Source organism: Pithys albifrons, chromosome 3, assembly GCF_047495875.1.
Source record: "Pithys albifrons albifrons isolate INPA30051 chromosome 3, PitAlb_v1, whole genome shotgun sequence".
NCBI lineage: Eukaryota > Metazoa > Chordata > Aves > Passeriformes > Thamnophilidae > Pithys > Pithys albifrons.
The window spans coordinates 22,229,930-22,254,498 of record NC_092460.1 but is presented as its reverse complement, the minus strand read 5'-3'; the positions used below and the strand labels follow the sequence as shown (position 1 = coordinate 22,254,498).

At 46.0% G+C, this 24,569-nt stretch overlaps 1 protein-coding gene across 1 annotated transcript; it reads left to right on the top strand.

Moving 5' to 3' along the window:
* Nucleotides 1-2,003: 2,003 nt before the first annotated feature.
* On the top strand, nt 2,004-22,749 carry RAB43 (RAB43, member RAS oncogene family). The gene is made up of 3 exons (XM_071550968.1): nt 2,004-2,276; nt 13,154-13,337; nt 15,774-22,749. The coding sequence occupies exons 1-3, from the start codon at nt 2,067-2,069 to the stop codon at nt 16,025-16,027; spliced, it is 648 nt and encodes a 215-aa protein (XP_071407069.1). The 5' UTR covers nt 2,004-2,066; the 3' UTR covers nt 16,028-22,749.
* The last annotated feature ends 1,820 nt before the right edge of the window (nt 22,750-24,569 follow it).

Below are 24,569 nucleotides of genomic sequence, written 5' to 3'. Positions count from 1 at the left end.
TGGACATTAGAAAAAGTTTCTTCCCTCAGAGGGTGGTGGGCACTGACCAGGCTCCCCAGGGCAGTGGGCACAGCCCCAAGGCTGCCAGAGGTCCAGGAGGGTTTGGATGATGCTCTGGGGCACAGGGAGTGACTCTTGGGGTGTCCCGTGCAGGGCTGAGGGTTGGACTGGATGATCCTCATGGGTCCCCTCCAGCTCAGGATATTGTATGATTATGACCACTGTGCTCACAGTCAGATTTGGAGCTACAGAAAACATAAAGCAGCTCATTCCCTAAAATTCCCCTGTCTCAGCTCAGAGTTGGCTGAAAGGCAGAACTGCTCTGTCCCTCTGTGCCCTGTGGGCTCACACTGGCTCTGCACCAGTGATGTCACTCCTTGGAGTGCAGCCACTCTGGAGCTGACTCCTGAACTCAGCTACAAACACTGTTTTCTTTGCCACCAGCAGGCAAGTACTTAAGACTTGAAGCACTTTTGCTCATTTACAGGACTGCAGGCACCAAGTGGAAAAACTGAAAGAAAACCAGAGGAAAGAGCAGCACAGTTTGTCCTGGCAGCAGCAGCTGCTGAGGGCACTGGTGCCAAGGGTGGGGCTGAGCAGGACAGCAATCATCTTCGTGGAAGTAGCACCTTTATTTTTTTCACTACAATGAGGTGACACAAGGCATTATAAATATTAAAGTCTGACAGCTTTAGCAATGTTTTTTTCCTAAATAACATAACTTTCCTTAAGTGCTTTGCTCAGACTCTGAAAATATAATTAGCATGAGAGAATACACACAGTGATGTCTTATTTCCTCTTTAGCACCTTTTCTGCCCTGGCTGAGCAATATCCTGGGATTCAGTGGCCTGCTTAGTTCAGAGTTGCAGGAACAGAAAGCCTTTGCTCCAGCCTGCCAGAGTACTCAAATCTGCTCTTGCTGAAAGATTACCATAGATCACGAAAAAATATTTATTGAGACCTGAAAAGGGATAATGGTGAAGCCACCCAAAAATACAGAGCAATTCAAGCCAGGCTGGCCTGCTTGGCTATGCTGGCTCAGCGGTATCAGGTTGCTCTTCTGCACAGCTACCTATGGGACAATTTAACTCACTCTCTGTCATAAAACAGTTTAATTTCACACATTTATAATTCGAAACTATGAGGACGGAATTCAGCTGATCTTTGGTACAAAGAATAGAGTAACAAGACATGCTGTGTTAATGTATTTCACTAGTAAAGCTGACTTTTATTAGCACCGTGACTCACCACATAACCTGAAGGAGAGAACCTGTTAACGAGCACTCTGTTTTGTAGATAAGCTTGGCAGCAGTTACCATGCAAATCGTTTCGAACTGCTGGGATACACGTACGTCAACCCCCATCACCAGTTTGTGATGCAACACACACCCACACGTGCACAGGTGCCCATGTCAGACCCCAGCAGGGTGTTCAGATCTCTAAAGCCTCTCCCAGCGGCACCGTGCCCAGGCGGTGCCTGTCCCTGCTGGGGGCAGTCCCCGTCCCTGCTCGGGGCGGTCCCAGTCCCGGCTCGGGACGGTCTCTGCCCGGCTCGGGGCGGTCCCTGTCCCTGCTCGGTCCCTGACCCTTCTCGGGGCGGTTCCTGTCCCGGCTCGGGGCGGTCCCAGCTCGGGGCGGTTCCTGCTCGATCCCGGCTCGGTCCCTGCCCGGCTCGGGGCAGTCCTTGTCCCTGTCGGGGCGGTCCCTGCTCGGTCCCTGTCCCCTCTCGGGGCGGTCCCTGTCCCTGCTCGGGGCGGTCCCTGTCCCTGCTCTCGGGGCGGTCCCTGCTCGGTCCCTGCCCTGCTGGGGGTGGTGCCGGCCCCGGTACCTGCCCGGTCCCTGTCCTTTCTCGGTGCGGTCCCTGCCCGGTCTCTGTCCCCGCTCGGGGCGGTGCAGGTCCCGGTCCCTGCCCTATTCGGGGCGGTCCCTGTCCCTGCCCTGCTGGGGGCGGTCCCTGCCCGGTCCCTGCCCTGCTGGGGGCGGTGCAGGTCCCGGTCCCGCCCCGGGGCGGGCGCTGTGCAGGGCCGGGCGCTGCCTGGGCCGCGGCGGAGGCCGGAGTGCCCGCCATGCCCGGGCTGCCCGCGCCGAGCCCCGGCCCCGACCCCGAGGAGAGCTACGACTTCCTCTTCAAGCTGGTGCTGATCGGGGACGCGAGCGTGGGCAAGACCTGCCTCGTGCAGCGTTTCAAGACCGGGGCCTTCGCCGAGCGCCAGGGCAGCACCATCGGCGTGGACTTCACCATGAAGAGCCTGGAGATCCAGGGCAAGCGGGTGAAGGTGAGCGGGGCCGGGCGCGGCGGGGCGGGGGCACCGGGCCGGGGCTCGGAGCCGCCACAGCGCGGGGTGCCCCGGGCGGGGAACGCCCTGCCCGGCAGTGCCTTCCCGAGCGACACCCGCGGGCACCGAGCCCATCCCCGGGGGCACCGAGCGCATCCCGAGCCCATCCCCGCGGGCACCGAGCCCATCCCCAGGGGCACCGAGCGCATCCCGAGCCCATCCCCGGGGGCACTGAGCACATCCCGAGCCCATCCCCGCGGGCACCGAGCCCATCCCCGCGGGCACCGAGCGCATCCCGAGCCCATCCCCGGGGGCACTGAGCACATCCCGAGCCCATCCCCGGGTGCACCGAGCGCATCCCGAGCCCATCCCCGCGGGCACCGAGCGCATCCCGAGCGCATCCCCGCGGGCACCGAGCCCATCCCCAGGGGCACCGAGCGCATCCCGAGCCCATCCCCGGGGGCACTGAGCACATCCCGAGCCCATCCCCGGGGGCACCGAGCGCATCCCGAACCCATCCCCGCGGGCACCGAGCGCATCCCCGCGGGCACCGAGCGCAAGTCCCGGGGGCACCGAGCCACGGTCTATTTAGACTCCAGAGGGAAGCTCACCTGGACTCTGATGCTTCCAGAAAAGGATGTGGAACTGGCAGGTTGGGAAAAGCTCGGGGAGTGGTTCTTAAATTAGGCATATTTTAAAGTTATCTTAAGGGACTGCTTACGAAGTGTCCCAGGAAGTTCAGTTTTTATGGTTCCTCTGAAAGAACAAGTAAACCCTAAGTTTCATATTGGCTTTTCTCAGGGTTAGGGAGAGGGTGGGGCGTGAACCCAGTGGATCTATGCTCAGACTGTGTGTGGCACAGATTCCCAACAGCAGACTGGGCCTCAGTGCACAGGAGGGTGAACAAACACTGGGGAGAGGGGGTTTGAAGCCCCTGTGGTTTGTAGGGGGCTGCTGGGACAAACCCCTTCACCACCCCCTCCAGTGCAGTCACAACTGTCCATCTTCACCATCAAACAGCACTTCATGCAGTCACTGCCCAGAAAAGATCATGGAATTGTAAAGCTTTCAGTGGCACAGAAACACAGTCACTGTGCTTGAATTTTGGCCTGTAGGTGTCAAAGTCCTCTATTGTGTTTTTATTACAAATTAACTTTGGTGAGCAGAATATTAAGCAGAGGAAGTTGCAGAAAAGGGGAGAAAGGAGGACTCACATTTTTGAGGAAAATAGGGGGAATAGAAGTTCCACACCCAGCAAAGGTGTTTGTTTTCTTGGTAGTATTACACCTTTTCCTTTCATGTCTGGCTGGGGCTGAGGAGCTGAAAAGGAAACAGCTTTTCTGTTTGTGCTGTCACTGCCTTTCCTGCACTTTCCAGTGAGCTGGTGGGAGTGGGGCTCTCCTTTAAGGTTGAAACCTGGTGCCATTTAAATGCCAGGCTCATCGGAAGTGACAAATGTGTCTGTCCCTGGTGCCAGAGGTCTCAGCCAGAGATTTCAGGGGCACGGCAGGACCAGCCCAGGAAATCAGCCAAACTTCCTAAGTGTGCTTTTTCATATTGTCAATACTTACACCTGAATATTCCTGTATTAGAAGTCAGTCTGTAAAGAAATGTGTGGGTTATTTCCAAGTATTTTACAAAAAAAAAGTAAGAAAATGCAAGGTCTTGAGACTTTCCTTTTCTTTGGATTGTTCAGTACTTCCACTTAGGGAAAAATATAGGGATACACAGATTGAGGAGTATTTTAAGCATTACTTTAGGTGAATTATTCTAGCATTGTTGCTGATTTACCTTAAAGACATTTTTGTCAGCTGCTGAGTCAGGCACAGAACTGGAAAATGAAATCATTTGCTTGGAAGTGGTTTTTCTTGGTCTGTCAGGGTGTGGGGTGTGTGCGAAGTTGGACTTTCCCAGTTGGACTGAGATTTTAGAGCAGTCCATCTAATCTGGATGGGTTTGCTCAGCATGCTACTGGAAACAGAAAATAAGGAGGCATTTTATTGCACTTCTGTGGTCTCCCTTACAGAGCAGGTGTGTGAGCCTTGGAGGTTGTACAGATTTGGCTGTGATGCAGGTGACAGTGGCTGCAGGAGGAGCAGCTCAGCTCGCTCCCAGGTCATACCCAGCCCATTACTGAACAAGTCTGGACATGTGCCCAGTGAGAGATGCCCTGTGAGAGATGCCCTGTGCTCTCACTGCTACTGCCTCAGTCACCTGAGACACACTCATTCAAAAGGGTGTTACATCAACTGCTGAGTGGGATCCCTCAAACCAAGAGGTATTCAGGATGTGTTTGAAATACAGTCTGAAGTACAGAAGTGTGCAGGAGATTCTTGGCTGCTCCAGTATTGTTTGGAGTTCGTGCTCCTCTAGGCCGTATAGAATCATAGAATCATAGAGTCAGTTGGGTTGGAAGAGACCTCCAAGATCATCAAATCCAACCTTTAGTCCAACCCCACTTTGATTGCCAGATCATGGCACTCAGTGGCACATCCAGTCTCATCTTAAAAACCTCCAGGGGCAGAGAATCCACCCCCTCTCTGGGCAGCACATTCCAATGCCTGACCACTCTCTCTGTAAAGAATTTCTTTCTGATATCCAACCTAAACCTCCCCTGGCAGAGCTTAAACCTGTGCCCTCTTGTCCTACTGTTGGTTGCCTGAGAGAAGAGACCAACTTCCACAAGGGTACATCATCTTTTCAAGTAGTTGTAGACAGTGATAAGGTCTCCTCTGAGCCTCCTCTTCTCCAGACTAAACACCCTCAGCTCCCTCAGCCTCTCCCCACAGCACTTGTGCTCCAGTCCCTTCTCCAGCCTCGTTGCTCTTCTCTGGCCCCACTCCAGCCCCTCAATCTCTTTCCTGAACTGAGGGGTCCAGAACTGAACACAACACTCAAGGTGTGGCCTCACCAAGGCAGAGTCCAGGGGAAGGGTCACTGCCCTGGGCCTGCTGGCCATGCTAGTTTGGATCCAGGCCAGGATCCCATTGGCCTTCTTGGCCACCTGGGCACACTGTTGGCTCCTGTTGAGCTTCCTGTCCCTCAGTCCCCCCAGGTCCCTCTGCCTGGCTGCTCTCCAGCCACTCTGTGCCCAGCCTGGAGCGCTGCAGGGGGTTGGGGTGGCCAAAGGGCAGGACTTGCACTTGGCCTTGTTGAACTTCATCCCATTGGAATCAGCCCATCTCTCAAGTCTATCTAGGTCCCTCTGAAGAGCCCTCCTGCCTTCCAGCAGGTTGACACTCCCTCCCAACTTGGTGTCATCAGCAAATTTGCTAATGATGGACTCAATCCCCTCATCTAAATTATCAGTGAAGATGTTAAACAGGACTGGACCCAACACAGACCCCTGGGGAACACCACTGGTGACCAGCTGGACACAGCTTCGTTCACCAGCACTCTCTGGGCCCGACCCTCCAGCCAGCTCCTGACCCAGCAGAGGGTACACTTGTCCAAGCCATGGGCTACCAGCTTTCCCAGGAGTATATTATGGGAGACAGTGTCAAAGGCCTTGCTGAAGTCCAGATAGACACATCCACAGCCTTCCCCTCATCCACCAGGTGGGTCACCTGATCGTAGAAAGAGATCAGGTTGGTCAGACAGGACCTGCCCTTCCTAAACCCATGCTGGCTGGGTCTGAGCTCTTGCCCATCCTGTAGGTGCTGTGTGATCGCATAAGGGTTGCAAAGACTTGTTAAAAATAAAAAAAATCCCCATTTTCATGTTTGGTAAGCTCATCTTTAGAAGTTCCTTCAGAACAAGAGTGTCTGCAGAAAGAAGTCCCAAGGAGCTTTTGAACACCACTTGCCCCACACCCCAAGTGCCCTAGGTTCGGTTTTAGTCAGGCTGAGGATTTTGTTAGAACCCAACATCACTTACTTTGAGATCGAAACAAACATTTTAAGGTTAATTGTGTCAGTACTCCCTTCTGCTTTAAGCTTCAAATGTTCCCATTACAGTTACATAATGTTTCTGAAACATTTGGAGCCCAAGGATTTTAAGTCTCACTTCCTTTTGATTTTGTTGTCCAAGGGAAAAGATGCATATTGGGATATGGAAGGTTAAGAATCATAGAATCATATAATGGATTGGGTTGGAAAAGACCTCCAAGATCATCCAGTCCAACCCTTGGTCCAACTCCAGTCCCTTTACCAGATCATGGCACTCAGTTCAGTTTAAAAACCTTCAGGGATGGGGAATCCACCCCCTCTCTGGGCAGCCCATTCCAATGCCTGATTACTCTCTCTGGAAAGAATTTTTTTTATTATTTATGAAACTTGAGGCTTTCCTGGCACCTTAGAGCTGTGTTTCTTGGAGTGTCTCAGGTGGAGTTGGTGCCCTGCTGCTCCCTCAGCCATGGAGCTGTTGGAGCTGGGGGCTCCATGGCACAGAGCCAGGCAGGGATTGGGCAGGTGGGCACACTGGGCTCCAGTGGGACTTCCCACTCAGAGCTACCTGTGATGAGCACCTTGATTTTTATCACAAAGGCAAACTCTGACCAGCAGATATCCATCATTTCCCCATCTGCCTTAGGAAATGCCTGCAGTCTTTTAAAATATCCTCTAGTATATGCTGTTTAACTGCTGGAAATTGTGGCATGGTACTCTCTCTAAAACACATCCTTCTTAGCTGGCTAAACCCCAGAGTACAGACTGTGGTTCCTAAAAGTTGGTCTTGTTAATCACTTTAAAGTGTCTAAAAGTTGTGTTAATCCCTTAATGCATAGTGATTAAAGTCCTATAAAGTAATGGCTTGTTCTCTAAGTGATAGAAATAATCTGGCTAACAGAACAAATATGTTTTGTAACTGTTATGTCACTGTAAGAAAAGATATTTATAAAATGCTGGAATCAAGATTTTACATAATGATAGGCAAGGACATTCCTAAGTTCAAGTCCATAAATCATGGTTAGTAATGACAAGATTCCTTTACTTTTGATGAATTATTTCCTGCATACTGATTAATTATCTTCAATGGCTACTTCATGCTGTAATTTCATAGTCTTTTATATAAACTGAATACTTTTGTCCTCTGTGCCATAGTTTTTCTCTCTTGGTGTATCTTTCAGAAAGTAGCAGGAGAGAAGAAGAGTTGAAAACACATTATTTTGTAGCAAATATTTCTTTATGTATCATTGCAGTTCTTAATTTACAAGCTTGTCCAGCCCATATGTTATCAAGATTATTGGCTTTTATTCAGGTCTCATGGCTGTAAACTACATTCCTTTCAGAATGGGCCACAATGTGATATGTCATTATCTGGCCAAATTGCAAGTAATGTAAAGTTCTGACTCGTTAACTGTCTTGTCCCCTGACTGTTGATTTAATAACAACAATTTGTTTAATGTTGCTAAACAAATACAAGCAAAGCTCTTGGCTATTACATGGCAGCAAATATTCTTTGATATCCAGAGGAATTGCAGCTCTGTCAACACCTTTGGCACATCTAAGGCTGGAGCAAATGGGAATACTGCATTCCCAATAAACAGGGATTCCTCATTCTCTGAAAATTGTGCAGGGAAGCAGCTGAGTGGAGCAGTTCATCCTGGATGAATATCATTTTCAATTCGAATACACTGCCACAGAGGTGTTGCTTTTGGCAAAAACTGTGTAGATGAAGTTGCCAAACTTTCAGTCAGTGTTTTTAGGAGCAAGTGTTGTGATTTGCCAACCTACAGGAATGTGGATTATTGTTTGCCATTTGAGATGTCAGGATTCAGAGATGGCCAGTTGGTTAAGATTCTTTCAGCACAGTCTTTGTGTCCAGCATTTCCTACTGGGAAATTTTATGGAAGTTGGTGTATTGTCACAAAAGTGACACTTCTATTTCTGGAAAGGAAGGTGTCAGCTGGAGGATGTGCTTGCTTACTGTTTATGCTGCTCCACAAGCAAAGTAAACCTGAACTCCTGTGATGCATTAGAAGAATCAGGAGAGGACTTAATAAATGATGTAGGAAGTAAGGGAGGGAGAAATTATTTAATGTGTCTTGAGGCCATCTGTTAAGCATTAACCTTTGATAAATGATATTTTTATCAATGCAGGACAAATCTACACTGACCCATTTGATAATGCTCATTTACGATGCTCTTTGGTCAACCTGTCACTCACCATTTTCACCACTCCATTAGTTCAAATGTAGGCCTCTTCAGACATCCCAGAACCTTCCAGAGACCCTCCATGAATTTTATCACTTTTTGTTTTCCTCAGCACCTCCAGTTGAGTCATTCCTTGTTTCAGTTTTGATGTACTCCTGGGGATGATATGGAGTCATCAAGGATCTTGCAGGAGATGTTTGGCACTGTGCTGTTTGGTACCAGCCAGTGCTGAGGGCTCTGCTGGCCAAAAATTCCCAAGCTAAAAACACCCAAATAACCAGCTTTTGTAAGTAAATGGGAGCTCACTAGTGAAACAACCAGCACGAGAACGGTGGCTCCTTGTCCCCTTGGAGTGTCCTGTGCTATTCCTTCCGAGCAGTGGGTATTTATTCCCTGTTCTTTGTCCTGTCCTCAGTTGATCCAGTGGTCCCCCTGGAGGCCTCCCACCAATCTGGTATTTCATACATGTTTTTTCGTAATATCCTTGGATGAATCCAACACAGCTCTCCAGCAGTCCCAGTTTCTGGCTTTCTCACACCAAAATTGTTTCCAAAGCAATTACAAAGTCAGGAATTGCTTCAAAAGGCTGCTGAGTGACAGATGTGGCTCCATCACGTTATTTACAAAGCTGAAGCACTTAGATCAAGAAAATAAATAATTAAGGACTTTCATCATACACTGCATATGTCATATACTAATACAATACAAAGAAGACATGATCATATCTCTTTTGGTAACCTGTACAGTTCATTTGGTATTCGATTTTAACATTTAACTTGTTCTGAGGGATTTTTTAATGAGAAATACTATTTTTTTCAAATAAATTCGTAATTCTTATGTCTTGTCAAGAGATAAATGTTTGTAAATATAGTGTAACAGAAAGACTACATAAAATTGTTACTATGAAATGGCTGTTTAAATTAGAATTGTGATTGGTATTTACATGTCATTGTCACAACACCTGAATTCCACAGACACAATTCTCAATTGAGAATGTTTCTTTTTCAGTAGAATTCTTTGAAATGTATCTCTGTACATTTGCTGGAGGAAAGAGTATTTACTTAAGACCAGAACTGGTATTTTTCTGATGACCTATATTATATTTTTTAATCAGACTGATCAATACTATATGGAAATATTTTTCTTGGAGATTTCTATAGATACTATCAAGCAAACCAGCTGTATTTTGCGATTAGAAACACAACTTGATTTAAATTAAGTCATCTGGTTCATGGTACTTGCTGTGTCTGCATTGTGTGTATTAATGATTTAAAATGAGACAGTTATTCAAAGTTCAGACAGTGTGACAGGACAGGTTTTCAAGCTTCCAAATTTTGTGGGGTCCTTGCTGGCAGTGTGGCCTTGACTTGGCTCAAGACATCTTTAACCCATGCCTGGATCTGCCTGACTCTTCCTGGCACAGTGGCACTGCCCTGGCTCCCTGTGCCCACAGAGGTGATGGGACAGAGGCACAGAGTGTGCCAGGTGGGGTGTGTGTTGGCAAAGGAAGTGTCTGCTCAGGGCCTGACCCCTCCTGGAGCCTCAGCAATGGAAGCAAAGCCACCACTAACTGGAGATGATGTGAAAAAGCTGAATGGTTCAGAGTCCTTGCACAAGAAGAGCACAAAATTCAAGTGCCTGAGCTTAGCTGGAGGATGTGGGCTGGGAGGAAGGGTGACCTTGGGTGCCCTTGGGTGCTCTGGGGTGACCGTGGGTGCTGTCTGAGCTCCTGAGAAAGTCAGAACTGGGCTCTGTGCTGTTCCCAGTACAGTGAAGGCTTCAGCAACTTTGCACATTCAGTCCTGCCAACACAGACACAAATGCTTGAGTGAAACATGAGAGGGAGTGCTGTGAGGTCTTGCTGGTGACATTTTGAGGTTGTTCTATCACTACTGAAAGGCTGCAGAAATTGGTAAGGACCAGAAGAAGGCAAGTGTTGTACTCATCTTCAGAAAGGGCAAGAAATCCTGGGAACTACAGGCTGGTCAGACTCATTTTGGGCCCTGGAAAAGTCATGGAGCAGTTCTTTCTGGAAGAACTCAGTTTTGACTCCACTTAAAAGCAGATGGATTTGTCACCTCCCAAAATCTGTCCCAACCTCAATGATTCTTGGATTCTTACGGCATTTACTTATACAGAGCTTTTCAAAATTCACAATTCAGCATATGGCTTGCTGAGTCACTCTGCACTCTGTTGGCACCGTGTGACAATTGTAAGCTAAAACCATTTTATTTCTTAATTTAAAAAGTTTCTCATTTGTCTGTATGCACAGAATCTCTCAGACCTCTCCCAAGAGCTGAGTAATCATCACTAGCCTGTTTTGCACTTGACCTAATCAAGTATTGAGATTTAAAACTACATAACAGTCACAAGGGTCTAGTGGGAGACTTGAGTGCAGAGATCATACCTGAACCTGCCCTGAATTTCCTTGTCTCCAGTAGTTGCTGCTGACTGCTCTGAATCATTATCTGTTGCATTAATGGTCATTACTTTGTGGTTTTCTGAGTCCATTACAGTCCCTTCCTCTTCTCTGAGTAAATTCCTGCCGGAGCTGAGAAGTCCTTTTGCATTGGATTGGTGCCTTTTAAGCTGGACATCCATCATGTGGGCTCTAAAGGCTTGGTTAGCACAGGAAATAAGATCTCATCAGTACAGCCTTTTCCAGAGGGAAAGCTGCTGCTCAAAATGCAGCAGAGTCAGAAGATACAAACAAAATGCTGTTGTGCAAAAGAAATAAATAGAAGAATTATTCCATATTATTTGGTGTAAAACATCACTGGCATGTTGTATTAAGTTGGAGCTCTTTAAAATAAGGAGTTTCAGAGAGAGGGGAAACAATAAGTGAAAGGTCCATACTGTGGGAGGATTAAAAAAGCCAGAAGTGTTTGCTTGTGTCCTGCCTCCTAAGAAGAGATGCAGAGTATAAGGAACGGCACAAAAAGACAAGCAGTGGTCTCTCATTTGTCATCTGAGCATAGAGAAGTGAAAGTGCAACAGAGGGACAGAAAATACAAAATTTATAAAAGGAAATTTTTGGTTTCATTGCTACTTTATATTGAAGCCAAGAGCTTTGAAAGACTCAGAAAGGTTTAGAGATTTATATGGAGGATGAGAACATCCACAGTTACTTTAGATTAAAAGACCCTGGAATGTAAGTAGTCATGTCCCAAGACATTAGACAACCTATAAAACAACAGGATTTAGATAGAATTTTCCCCTATGATCAGGATATTGTGTTCGTCCACTCTGAGTTATTTGGCTTCTTCCTCTGGAACATCTGGTGCTGGGAACTCAAACCCTAATATAAACTCATAATTCTTATGCTGCTGAGTTTAGGCAAGAGTGTGTAAGCCAGGCATTTCTTCTTCCTGCCCTGATGTAGTGTCTGTTCTACCATCTGGAAGAGGACAGGTGACTGGACTGACTAGATCTTTGCCTGACCTTACTGAAACCTGGAATTGCTGACATTTTATTTTTATACTCTTCTCTATATTCTTTGAATTGTCTCACATTTCCTTCTAGAACAGCATCAGTGCTCTGAGGTGATGTGACCGCATCCTGCTCCAGTTGTTCCTGCCCCTGTAGCAGAACTGGCAAACCCACGTCAGTGCCTCAGACAACATTCTAGTGAAAAACCACTGTAGTTTCAGTGACACACCAGATGAATTGTTTGCGGTGGGCAAACATCTTCTGCTGGCTCTGCTGGAGAAGGTGTCAGAGGGGCAGGGCTTGGCACACAGAAGATAATATCCTAATCTGCCACAGAAGGAGCTCACTGCAGGAACACGGCGTATCCCGATTGAGACAGGGAGGGATTTAAGCAGCCAAGTTCTCAGCATATATTACATACTATATATGTTTATATTGAGGTTCTCAAGCATGTATTGTTATCAGCCTTGAATCATGAACACAAGTGCACTGGTTTAAAGGTAAACCAGCAGGAGAAACAAACCCAACACAAAAGAGATTATAAGTCAGAGTTAAAATTTAAGAAAAATGCTACAATAAATGCAATGATACAAAGAGAAATTGGGTTTAACCCACAAACCCAGCAGTAGAACCCAGCCCCCTGGGGCACAAACACAGTGGAGTTTGGTGGCCCCTGTGCTGAGCCCCACGTGATTCCTCCGAGTCCAAAGGAAAAGGAGGTGAAAAACCTGTTGGTGCAGATGATGGCACAGTCTGGTGGGGAGTGGTGGGCTCCTCCTGTCGAGGGTCTGCTCCTCCTCTGGATCCAAAGAGTGGTCCCCCAAATCCCCAAACCCCAAGATTCTCTCCCCTCAGGTTTGGGTGGGAGCCCCCAGTGCCTCCCCCAGGGCAGGGAGTTCCACACTGGAGGATCTGACTCTGGGATAAAGTCAGGGGGGATTTTGGAATCGTGCTGGCCCATGAGCAGAGCTGAGTCCTCAGGTGGGTGTGGAGGTGCCAAGGACTCCCTGCAGGGGAGTTCTCCCAGCTCCTCTGCCAGGCTTCTTTTCCAGCCATCTCCCAGCCTGAGGGCTCAGGTGTGCCCTGGGCAGCTGCTGCCAATGGGCCATTGGTACCAGTTGCTGGGCAATGGCCCAGAGGGTTTAGAATGCCCAGCTTTGGTCACACCCACACAGTGATAAACATCCTGGCTGCTGAACTGGGACAACAAAACTAGAAAAGCTGCTTCCAGAATGCACTGCTTGTCCTGTGGCTGGTCCTACTGTCTCCCTGTCCCCGCTGTCTCCCTGCCCCGGCTGTCTCCCTGTCCCCGCTGTCCCCCTGTCCCTGCTGACTCACTGTCCCCACTGTGTGCAGCTGCAGATCTGGGACACGGCCGGCCAGGAGCGGTTCCGCACCATAACACAGAGCTATTACCGCAGCGCCAACGGTGCCATCCTCACCTATGACATCAGCAAGAGGGGCTCCTTCCAGTCCATCCCGCGTTGGATCGACGACGTGGGCAAGTATGCAGGGCCCAACATCGTGCAACTGCTGATCGGTGAGCAGAGCCCGCGAGGGCAGCGTGGGGGGCTGCCTGGGCGCTGTCTGAGGGGGCAGAGGGTTTATTTGGGCTGGAGGTGAGACGTGTTGATAGTAAAAAACACTTCGAAATAAATACCTGCTAAGAAGCTTTTGTCTTTTTAGCAGCAAAGGTATTTATTGACAACGTTGGAGACAAAGTCAGTTCATACTGGGAAAAAATGTGCCTGACTTGTTTGTGTAAAATGAGCCAGTTATAGTGTTAAGTTCATAGTTAACACCTTCTAATTTCCATATTAATGACTGAGTGAAATCTTGGGCAGAGCTTTCCTTTTGGCTTGAAATTTGGGTGGTGCTCTCCTGACTTCATCCCTTGGATGGTCTTGAAGCATCTTCATCACTGTTGGACTTTTGCCTTTCCTTTGTTCAATGCCATGACCTGTCAAACTTGTAAATTCTTGGCTTTAACTCTCCAAAATCTTGGATCTTTACCATTTCATCCTATTGAAGTGTCCAGCTTACCTTAATGTGTGGCTTCCAATCCATGGCACACTGGGCTCTGTAACTGCTGGACAGTCTGTACCAGAACAAAGCGACTCCAGCACTTCATGCTGCTCATGAGTTCAGCAGCCTTGCTGTGCAAACAACATTTTGCAAAGCAGAGTTAGAAATTTCACAAAATGAGGGTTTTTTGGTCTCTTCTCTTTAATGTATCCAGTAGGTCTGATGGGAATTGTGACCAGTCTGGGTCATCAAAACAGCAGGTTTGCGTTTATTGGCTGCTCAGGAGGTGCCAGCTTTGAGTCCGTTGCATTCCCTGGTGGAGAGCTGGGTGCCTGTGGGAGTTTGGGCTTTAGTTCCAGCCAGGCCTCAATTCAGCAGGCCCAGAGGATGTGACATAGATTAGAAGGGACAAGCATCACCTGCCTTAAGCAACCAAAGAGATATTTCATGACATCATCAAGCGGTATAGAAAAGAGAGGGAGGTGGAGCTTCTGTCCCTTTTGGTCTTTGCCTCAGCCCCATGAGCACTCCCTGCCCTGCCCTACTCAGATCAGGCCTTGCCACCATCCCTGTTGTGTATCCAGGGAGGGGAACATTCTATGGTTAATTTTTCTCCTCTGGAAGAGTTTTTGAGAGGTTTTGTGGGGTTTGGGTGGTTGAAATCTGTATTATTTGGTTGAGTGACTTGGTAGCTATTGTTGTTAGTTTGGGCTTTTTTTCTCACATTTGTATATATATGTATTATATCATATTCTGGTTTTAATTGTCTTTCTTTTGTATAATATAAGAAGCTTTGGGTTTGGGGTTTTTTTTCCCCCCTTTCTCCTTTTCCCTTGGAAGGGGTGGACCCTTTCTCTCTGTGCTGGCCAGTTGGCATTTTGCCAGTTCAGCCCAACACAGTACCCAAGATTTCCAGCTCTGAGGCAGAGCTGCTGTGGAGCTGTTCTATCTTAAGAGTCTAAAAATCTCAGATACGAAGTTAAAAACTGGAATGGTTTATTGAACATGCAATTTAAAGGTATTGGGGCCAGGGTATGTTAGTAAGGAGGATGGATAATGGTAATGTGTGTTAACTAGGGGATTATACAAGTTTTGGCCAGGTTGCAAAATTAGTTATTATTTTTTATACCAGAGATTTTGCATGGGGGAAAGAAAACAAAGGGTTTCAACATGAGTTGATAACATTCATCTTAAAGTCCATCTTCATCTTGGAACTGCAGGCAGGTAATTCACATGGTTGGACATCAACAGGCCTTGTTGTCCTTAGTGCTGAGATTTGTCTCAGCCTCTGTTGACCAAAGCTTGCTGTTTAAACTTGTCCATTCTTCTTCTGCTTATTGCTGAATTTTGATTCCTACAATTCTCATGGTAAAGATCCCAAGGTTTCCAGGGCCCAGAGGTGCTCCATCATACCCAGCTGATGTGTTTTGGTGCCCTGGAACACCCACATGCTTCAGCAGATGAGGGATTTTGGAAGGTCTTTGGGGCAATTGGGGTTTTTCAGTGCTCTGCTGGAGGTTCTGCTCCCCAGCCCTGCTATTTCAGACTCAAGATGTGGCTCTCAGGGCCTGTACACCTGCTAATGCAACAGCAGAGCTGCTCTGGAGCTCTCCAGGGACCAGCTGACAGCTGCTGCTTTCACAAAGTGGTTTGAGCTTTCATTTCTAGCCCATTTTCATTTTGTTAAGGTCTACAGCCACCAATATCAGTTACTTTTTCTGTTCTCTGTGTGAGTCCTACAGACGTACAGGTTGGAAGGGGTTTGGGAGATTATCCAGCCCAGCCTCCTGCTCAGAGCAAGGCCAGCGTTGGGCTGGTCAGGGTCTTTTCAGGGCAATTTTGAAAACCCACCCCCAGGAATGAAGATTCTGCAGCTTCTCTGGGCAACCTGAGAACCTCCCCTGGCATAAACAGTCATTATGAATTACTCTGTTGTTTCCTCCTCTTGCAGGAAACAAGTCTGACCTAAGTGACCTTCGCGAGGTGCAGCTGGAGGAGGCGCAGGGTCTGGCTGAGCACTACGACAACATCATCTGTGCCATCGAGACCTCTGCCAAGGACTCCAGCAACGTGGAGGAGGCCTTTGTGAAGATGGCCACGGAGCTCATGCTGAGGCACGGGGGGCCCATGTTCAGTGAGAAGAACACTGACAGCATCAAGCTGGACAGCAAAGACGTTGTGGAAGGCTGGGGGTGTGGCTGCTGATAAGAGCCAGGTGATAGCCCAGAGTTTACTGGAGTTTAGATGGTGCTTCACCCCAGTGCTGAGTAGCATGGTAGCCATATTCTCCTCCTCCTCCTGTGAAACCAGCAATTTTGTAGAAGTTAGACACAATCCTGTTTGCTTTGGTGTCTTATTTTTTAAAAGGGACTTGGGAGAGGTAGTCCTGAAAGTCAGACCCTCTGAAAAACTTAATATTTGTCCTCACCCTTTTATTTTCTGTAACTTTCATACAGGTTACAAAAATGGAGGAAGCAGCTTTGAGCTGGTGGGGTGGGGTGGGAGGCAGCTGGCTGGGGAAGAGCCATGCAAACCCAAAGTTCTGAAGCATTTAGGATGGGACTGTTGGCAAAGAAGGTCACTTGTGGAAAAGGCAGTCTTGACAGTGCCTCTTGGAACCCTCAGAACTCCACTAGTGGCCAGAAAGTGATGGTGTCTTTGATAAAGGTATTTTAAGTGGCATAATCCCCAGTTCTGATCACAGGACCAAACAGCAGTCACCTGTCCCAGGGCACATGGATTGCTGGATACTGTTGGAACAGCCCAGGGGGGAAGCCTTCTCTCAGGGTTTGTTGTAATTTTGAGTTATCATTTCAAAATCAGCCCAAGCAATATCACATGACTTACTGTCAAGCAGGGTTGGACCAGGGTGGTTCCTCCAGCACAGCCTCGAGGAGAAGGTAGATGCATTTCATTTCTTATTGTTTGCACAGTGGTACCTCCTTTTTCCAAGTGGGTATCACTGAGGTTTTGCCCTCAGGTCTCAGCATTTCATTCCAGAATTCAAGACCTGCACCACTGGGAACAGGAACTGGAGAAACCTTGGACTGGCTGTAGCCACCATCTCCTGCCATGTGCCTGATGGTCTCACACAGGGTCAGTTCTGGGCAGACATTTGACATGTTACCAGAGTGTTCCTTGCTTAAGTCGCATAAGTGGATTTCATTTTTGCATTGGGTTTGTTTTTAAACCTTCTCTTTAAATACCAGATGGGCATATAATGGCACAGAAGACCTCAGAGCAGCTGCAAACTGCATATTGCAACCTCTTAGTTGCAACAAACCAGCATCTTTTTGGTGATTGCCTCCCCACTTTGAACCCAAATGTTTTCCTATCACAAGTTACCAGTTCCTTTTCATTTCTTGAAAACATCTATCAGGAAAAATCTTTGATTGTGGATCAAAGGTCTACACAGTTAAGTAGAATGGGTTTCATAATCCAGTTGTGCCAGATGTGACTCTGCAGCTGCAGCACTGAGGGCAGCACTCCTGGCTTTGCACTCTCAGGTTCCTCACAGAAGTGCATTTGCAAAGGGAGCAGGAGCAGGGATATTTTTAACTCTGCTGGTAAAGCAGAGGTGTTCAGGGATGGCAAATGATGTTTGCAATCCTGATAATTGGAAGGAGCTCATTTTCAGAAAGCACCCATTTCAAGTGAAGCCACTTGTCTCTTTGGAAAAATCTAGATCAAAAAGGACCTCAATTGTTTTGCTACACCAGTTTAGCCATTCAACATATCCAGTGTAGTGGAAACTGGGAAGATGAAGGAAAGGGCTAATGGATACTAATTTTAATACTATTCATCTTCCTGTAGAAAATACTAAACCTTTCTCTGGTCTTTCTGTGTTTTTTTAAACTATGAGGTAGATAATGGAGGAGTAGCATATGCTTTGCAGCCTGTTTGCTTTTAATCTAAGGGGTTCGTTTTCAGGTTTTATAGTTGTAAGAGTGAAAGGGCCTTAAATTCTTCAATTGCTATAGTTTTCCGAATTCTAATATTTTATATGGAAGGGCAGGCTGAGCTGCAGTTCTTGGTAATATTTTTGGATGGTTTTCCAGGACATTCTCAGCTCTTCTGCATCCAGAGATAGCAGACAGTAAATTGTCCAGCTAGATACTGAAAATGAGAATTGTCCAAGCTCTGGATTTCTCAGTGTATCTCTACTCTCAGGAGAAACTATGAAGACAATCCAAGCTAAACCTCAGTCCTGGTGAGTGCTTTTCCTCCTGCTTAGAAGGACACAGAACGCTCACAAGCATTTGACTTTGTGTCATGACACTTTACAGTTTACATGTGTGGGTCACAGTCCTGCAGTTCTGGGTGCCTGAACCCCCAGATAAGCTCAGCCTGTTTGCATGGTTAGTGCCAAAATATTTCATGCTGATAAGAATTCACACGCATTTAAGGACAGGGTTGCTCCTGCTCAGACTGAAATCCACAGTTCACTGAGTAACTCATCTTCAAACTGGAACAAGGTGCAAAATGAACACAAATCCTCCTTCCAGTGCAGTCGGTGAATGATTGTGTTTTTACAGCAGATGAAGAGATGAGGGGTTATTGATCCATTTTCTTAGTTCTGAGGTTTGTTTAGTAAATAAGTAGAACTAGCCCAGACACTATTCCTTACAATTTGCCTGTATATATCTCTTAAACCAGTCTTGAAGGATGAGACTCTCTCAGCAGGTTAGTCTAAGTCAGATAATATGCCACATAGCAGCAGTGATTTGTTTGCTCTGTGTTCAAATGGAGGCACCAATTCCAATTAGTTTTCATTTTGCTGTAGAAAACTCAGGCTTTGGCTTTAAATCAGCTTTGGCTTCTAACTCTTGGTGTTGTGAGAGGTGTAACACAAGTTTGCATGCTCTCCTAACTGAGCACAGGGGAACAAAGAAACACACTGAGGGGCTGGTTTAGTTTTTGGGTTAGGAGCAAATATGAATGACAGCGGCCAGTAGTTAAAGTTTATTTTGATGCCCAAACCCTTTCCTTGCCCATCAGCAGCAGCACTGGGGGCTTCTTGACCAGAAATGAACAGTAAGCGGGATTAGAACTTTTCACTGCCCTGCTGAAGACTTTCCTAAACCTGTAACTGACACCCAGCTGTGGGATTCAAGCATTAGGAAGACAGTGCTGTTGGTTTAGTTCCACTGTTGGAACCAAAAGGGTTCCTGGGAGAAGAGAGGGAGGAGCAATAATCCTGTGATTTACGGGTAAAAACCTGAGGTTCAAATGTCACGTTACCAAAGTGCACTGATGGACAGCAAGTGAATAATTCAGTAGTGCATGTTCAGGGTTCACAGCATAAACATTGCCAAGAAACCTGTTTACTGGCAGTTGAACATTAACAGGACCATGGTGCAGTAATTGCTTTTAAGCAGATCTCCTTGACTGAGTGTGTTTGCATTAGTATTTATCATTTATTTTTGGCAGTGCAAAAATATTACAAAAGCACAGAAGGGGGCATTGATCCCTGCCCTGTAGCACTTGGGAGTGGAATGCAGAGGCAAATGCTGAAATGAAATCATCAGCAGAATGTGGTTCCCAGGAGCGTGGGCTTTGTTACCCTTTGTATTGATTCTGTTCTAAGCTAATTTTATCTCCAGTTACTCATCCAGTCCCTCATCACAGATGGAACTTGTACAAATATTTAGAATTATGTAAATACAACCCCAAAGAAATGCCAGCCCAGAAACCTGCTAACATTGGCTTTGCAAAATGAAATTTGAAATTAAAAAAGCAAGTACTTAAGATCAGAGGAAAAGTCCTTTATCACTCTCACTGTCCTGGAAAGTAGGAGGGAAAACTGCAAAACTAAATGAGTCCCACTAATGGATTTCCAAGAACTTCAGCAGGAGAGCCCTTGCTCATTTTCTTTCTTGGAGCTTTGGCTCCTGTAGGGCAGTGCACCCTCAGGGTGTCCTTTGGGATCGCACACCAATCTGAGGGAATTGTGAGCTAAGGACATAATTAGTTCTTCTTTGTGGGATTGTTTTACTCAAAGATACAATGGAAGTCTCTTTAAATCAAGACGAAGTTGTATGTTCTTTCCTTAACAGAACTGGTTTGTCTTTTCCTGTCCTGCTGCCAAAACATTTCTATATTAACAGACCTCTGAAGTTTACCCTGTTATTTTGGGTAAACAGTGTGCTGGAGGAAAATGAAATGAGAACAATACATGCTTTGTGAACCTGAAAAATAAAGTTCCTCTCCCTCTGGCACCTTCCAGCCATGGAGAGGTCCCAGTTTAACCCCTATCAGGAATTCTCACAGGACATGTGTGATCCTTGGAATGGCAGGGAAATGAATCCCAGAGCTTGGGCTAATCACTCTAACCACTTAATTTTCCCTGCTCAAATTATATTAGGTTATGTTATCAACTAAAAGACATTCTGTATTTAAAAATGTGGCTGTAAAAGATGCCAGGTTGTTAATGTAGATTAATAGTTACATTTTATTGCAGTTGTATGAAGTTACTGCTGTCCCAGAGCAGAGTCCTTGATGATGGGGCTGCTTTCAGTTCTTTTCCAGGCTGTAAGAAAAGAGTCATAGATTTGGTAGATGATACCTCAGTTTTGATTCTGTAGCATTTGTAGCTTTATTTTTGTAGTGTCTGTAGCAGTGCTGATCATCCCAGTGCAATTCCAGGTGGAGGAGCAGCCTCGGGGGGATCTTGGTTTTACTGCCCAGGTACAGTTGGATGGTGAATTGGGTTACAGAGCCCTTGGAAGCAGCAAAAACCCTCAGATAGAAGCATTTCATTGTGTACTTTAGGAAATCCCAACTATTCCACAGCTACACATTCTGGTTTCCAGCACAGGTTTAGCCTTTTTTATCATTTCACTGTAGTTTCCTTGGAAAAGAGCAGGGTTACAAACTCCAACCTGTGTGTTTGCCCTCCAGGGAATGGTTGCCAGGGGTCAGTTAAAAATAACCACCACACTCCCCTCTCCTGGTCTCAGTATGGCAAATTGCATCACCTTTTAGGCTGACTGAAATATGGTAAAATGCACTTTAAAAAGAATCCTTTGAAGCATGAAAGGGTTGCAATTTGATTTTCACTGTGTCTTTTTTACCAAGGGTTGCCATTACTTGGTTGCTGGCAGAGGCATTGCCTGTGCTACAGAAGGGACCTTCCATTATGAGGTTAAAAAAAAGGCTGTTTCCCCCTCAGGACTCCAGTTGAAAACCTTCAGAAGATCCAAGATCTTACCTTGATAAAAATTTATCAAGGCTTTCTTTATCATTAAAAAGTCACTTTTTATGTTTCATTTGGGGACAGTTTTAGACTTGATTAAGTTATTTCCAATTTTATTATCCAGCTGAACTGCTGACACTCATTTTACTTCTTCTCAACCTCAGATTTAACAGAATTATGAGGATTAATCTTCCTATCATGAAGCATTTAAGCTTTGGTAAGAACATATGAAACACACTTTAACCACTGTGTAGAAGTTTAGAACTCAGTTTCCCCCCTGTGCTCACTCAGATCTCAGAGCAGTATTCAGATAACAACTGTTCAGGTAACAACTAGATAAAAAAGATCCCCATTTCTGTAAATGTCAGCAGAGAAAGTACCATAGCATAGGACCAACATTGTGGCAGTTTTAACTTCCAGTTGTTCAGTCAGTGAAAAAACATGGCACAAAGTTTATCTTCTTCAGATAAAAGCTGAGGAAAACATTGGGAGACTGTAATTCCTTAGAAACTCCTTTCTAAGGCCCTGAGCCACATAATTTATGTATTTCCAAAAGTCAGGCTCCTTCTGGAAACCCCCTTGCACTGCACTGTGATGTGGAGCATCACAGCTTTTTTCTGCAATAAATTCTGTGAGCAATACACATTCCCGTGAGGATGTGAGGGAGGGATTTTGGGGACCTGAACTGTCACCTGTGAACACAGGGGTGTGACAGACTGTCCTCTGAACACAACATGCAAACTTGTCTTGCCAACTTGAAGGCAGTTTCTGAGAGTGAGCCAAGAGCTGGATTTTCAGAGGTGTTAAGGCTGCACAGAGATGTCTGCCAGTGTCTTCAAAAGCATCTCAGCACCACTGCAAAAGGAGCACAAAGTGGTTTTGCACTAAAGGGAAGTGGTTATCAGAGAAAAAAAACATTAATGTGAAAGGCAGAGCATCCTGATTATTATTCTGCATTTTTCATGTTCATTCCCTATTTCCATGCTGTGCATAAGGAAGCATTTTTTCCTCCTTTATAAAAGATATTAAAAGAGATTATTCTAGGTGTGAAAAGCAGCTTGATACTTGACAAAAGAAAATGCTATATACATTTTCTTTGCCAGACATGCAGTAGAGACAGGCATAGACTGAGCAGAAGGGGAGTTTGGTTATTTGTGATGGTTTTTAAAGATTTATATTTCCCAAGGCTGCAGCAGAAGTGGTTCCTGGCAGCCAGATGTGCTCAGTGATCAGCTCTTGCCCCCTTGGTGCCTCCCTGGATGAGCTGATGAGCACAGACTGCAACACAGGGACCATCCCAGTGTGGCTCCCACACCTCCTGGGGAGAAGGGAAAATCTCTGATTCATATTGAATTCATTCCAGAATGATGGGAGGGGTTTGGATGATAACAGTGTTAAAATGATTCTGCATTTTCTAGCACAGATATGTTGCTTTTTTCCAAGGTTTTTCAAGAGTTGCAGGCTGGACCTTTCTAATCAGCAGTAACTGTTCTGCTTTGAAACTTTCTTAGCACAAACTGTCTAGATCATTTGGAATATGAGGAGACAAGGGAGCAAGCTTGCATACTATGGTAATTTTTTATACTTTACCTTCATCTATTTATGAATTTATTATGAAAAGTATTTTTAAACATATGAAACCTGCTTTTGTTGTGAATTGTAGCAAAGTAGTGGATACATTGTACTGTGTATCATTAAAAAGGTTTAATAAAAATAAACATTTGGCAATTAATATCTTTTGTTGTTATTTTATGCATGCACCTTGTTTTGATATATTATCAGAAACAAAATCAAGTTTTAAGAACTGATGTGTCCTGTTCTACAGTGATGTATGGGCTGCTTTGACACAAGACATGACCTGATATACCCTTTATTCAAGAAATGGTGCTTAACTCTGACCCTTGCCACTGTCCATCAGCCCGCAAGGGCATGCACTTCAAATTGCTTGAGGTAGTTCAGCTTTCCAGCACAACTGTCTGGAAGATTAAGAATTAAAACCCAAATTTTCAGTGTTAGACAAGTGCTAATAACTTTTTCAGTGCTTGCAATTAAGTGTGAACAATGTAGTTACAACTGTACCTTCTCAAGGGAACATTTAGATCCTGGATTTTATTGAATTGTTGCAAATTAAACAAAGAAACACCCCTTTCTTTTTGCTTGGTTCGTTAATTCTTATGTCAGCATAATTCTTATGTCAGGTGAGTGTTTTTGAGCCACAGGAGCCAAATTCTGAAGTATTTGGTTTGGTTTTCAGTCTGCTCCTTCAGTCACAGCCTCAGGGATGGAAACAGCCATGAGTAGTGTCAGTGCAAGGGCCACACTCTGAGGTTTAGGGAGTGTGGTGGAGCTGAATTTGGTAGTTAATTCTCTTGGAATGACACATTCTTTGCTACTGAAACATTCAAATCCGTGGCACTGGTGGGCACAGTGTGGGGCAGAACTGGTGTGAGAGAGAAAGGATGTAAGTGTGTTTTACCCAGAAATATTGCAAGTGTGTGTTTAACACAGAAAGGATGCAAGTGTTGTATGTAACACAGAAAGGATGCAAGTGTGTGCTTAACACAGAAAGGATGCAAGTGTTGTATGTAACACAGAAAGGATGCAAGTGTGTGCTTAACACAGAATGATGTGTGTGTTTAACACAGAAATAATGTGTGTGTGCTTAACAGAAATAATGCAAATGTGTGCTTAGCACAGAAATGATGCAAGTATGTGTTTAACACTGAAATACTGTGTGTTTAACACTGAAATACTGTGTGTTTAACACTGAAATACTGTGTGTTTAACACTCAAATAGTGCAAGTGTTGTGTTTAACACAGAAATGATTTGTCACAGACAAATGCAAGTGTCATGTTTAACACAGAAATACTGCAAGTGTCATGCTGAACATGCACCTACTCTTGGTAGGGATTGACCTTTAATTTCCCACGTGTTCTGCACATCTGTCCCAGAGTTTCTAAATCTGTGTGGGGAAAAAAACCCAACTTATTTCCTGTGTATTTTTTTGGTCCGTTGTGAATTCCAAAGCTGTGATAGGAGGAAAAATGGACCCGTTTAGGGCAAGCTGGGTTCCATTTCTGTGATGCCACCATTACTGTGGCCCAGTCCTGGCACAGAACATGTAGGGCAGTGTGAGCCCTCAAATGCCAGGCTGTGCTCACCTCGTGTGACCCAGTGGGGACACAGTGGTGGCACCAGAACCACCTGGTGCCATGGCTGGTTCCTGGGGCCTCCTCCACAGTTCTGACTGTGCAGGGAGTGCCATGGGGGCCACCAAGGTGTGCCCACATACCCCCAGGGCACCCCAAAAACAAACCACTCATGAAGGGTTATGTGGACAGAACCAGCCCCTGCTCTGATCTGTGCTGCCTCATCCCCTCTGTGTGTGGGGAGTGAAATCCATACCATGAACAGGTACCTTGAATTTCTTGTGGAAAACAATCCTGGCAGCTGCTTAGTGGCTCATTATAAGTGCATATGACAAACACTTTGAAGTGCCTTTAGTTGCATTTCTAGGAACTCTCCCTTGAATTCTCTAGCAATGTGGAATA

Bases quoted from the DNA above. Each gene is read 5' to 3' on its own strand.
- RAB43 (XM_071550968.1), top strand. From the start codon at position 2,067: ATGCCCGGGCTGCCCGCGCCGAGCCCCGGCCCCGACCCCGAGGAGAGC. The intron at 2,277-13,153 runs GTGAGCGGGGCC...CACTGTGTGCAG, and splicing joins TCCAGGGCAAGCGGGTGAAG to CTGCAGATCTGGGACACGGC. The intron at 13,338-15,773 runs GTGAGCAGAGCC...CTCCTCTTGCAG, and splicing joins CATCGTGCAACTGCTGATCG to GAAACAAGTCTGACCTAAGT.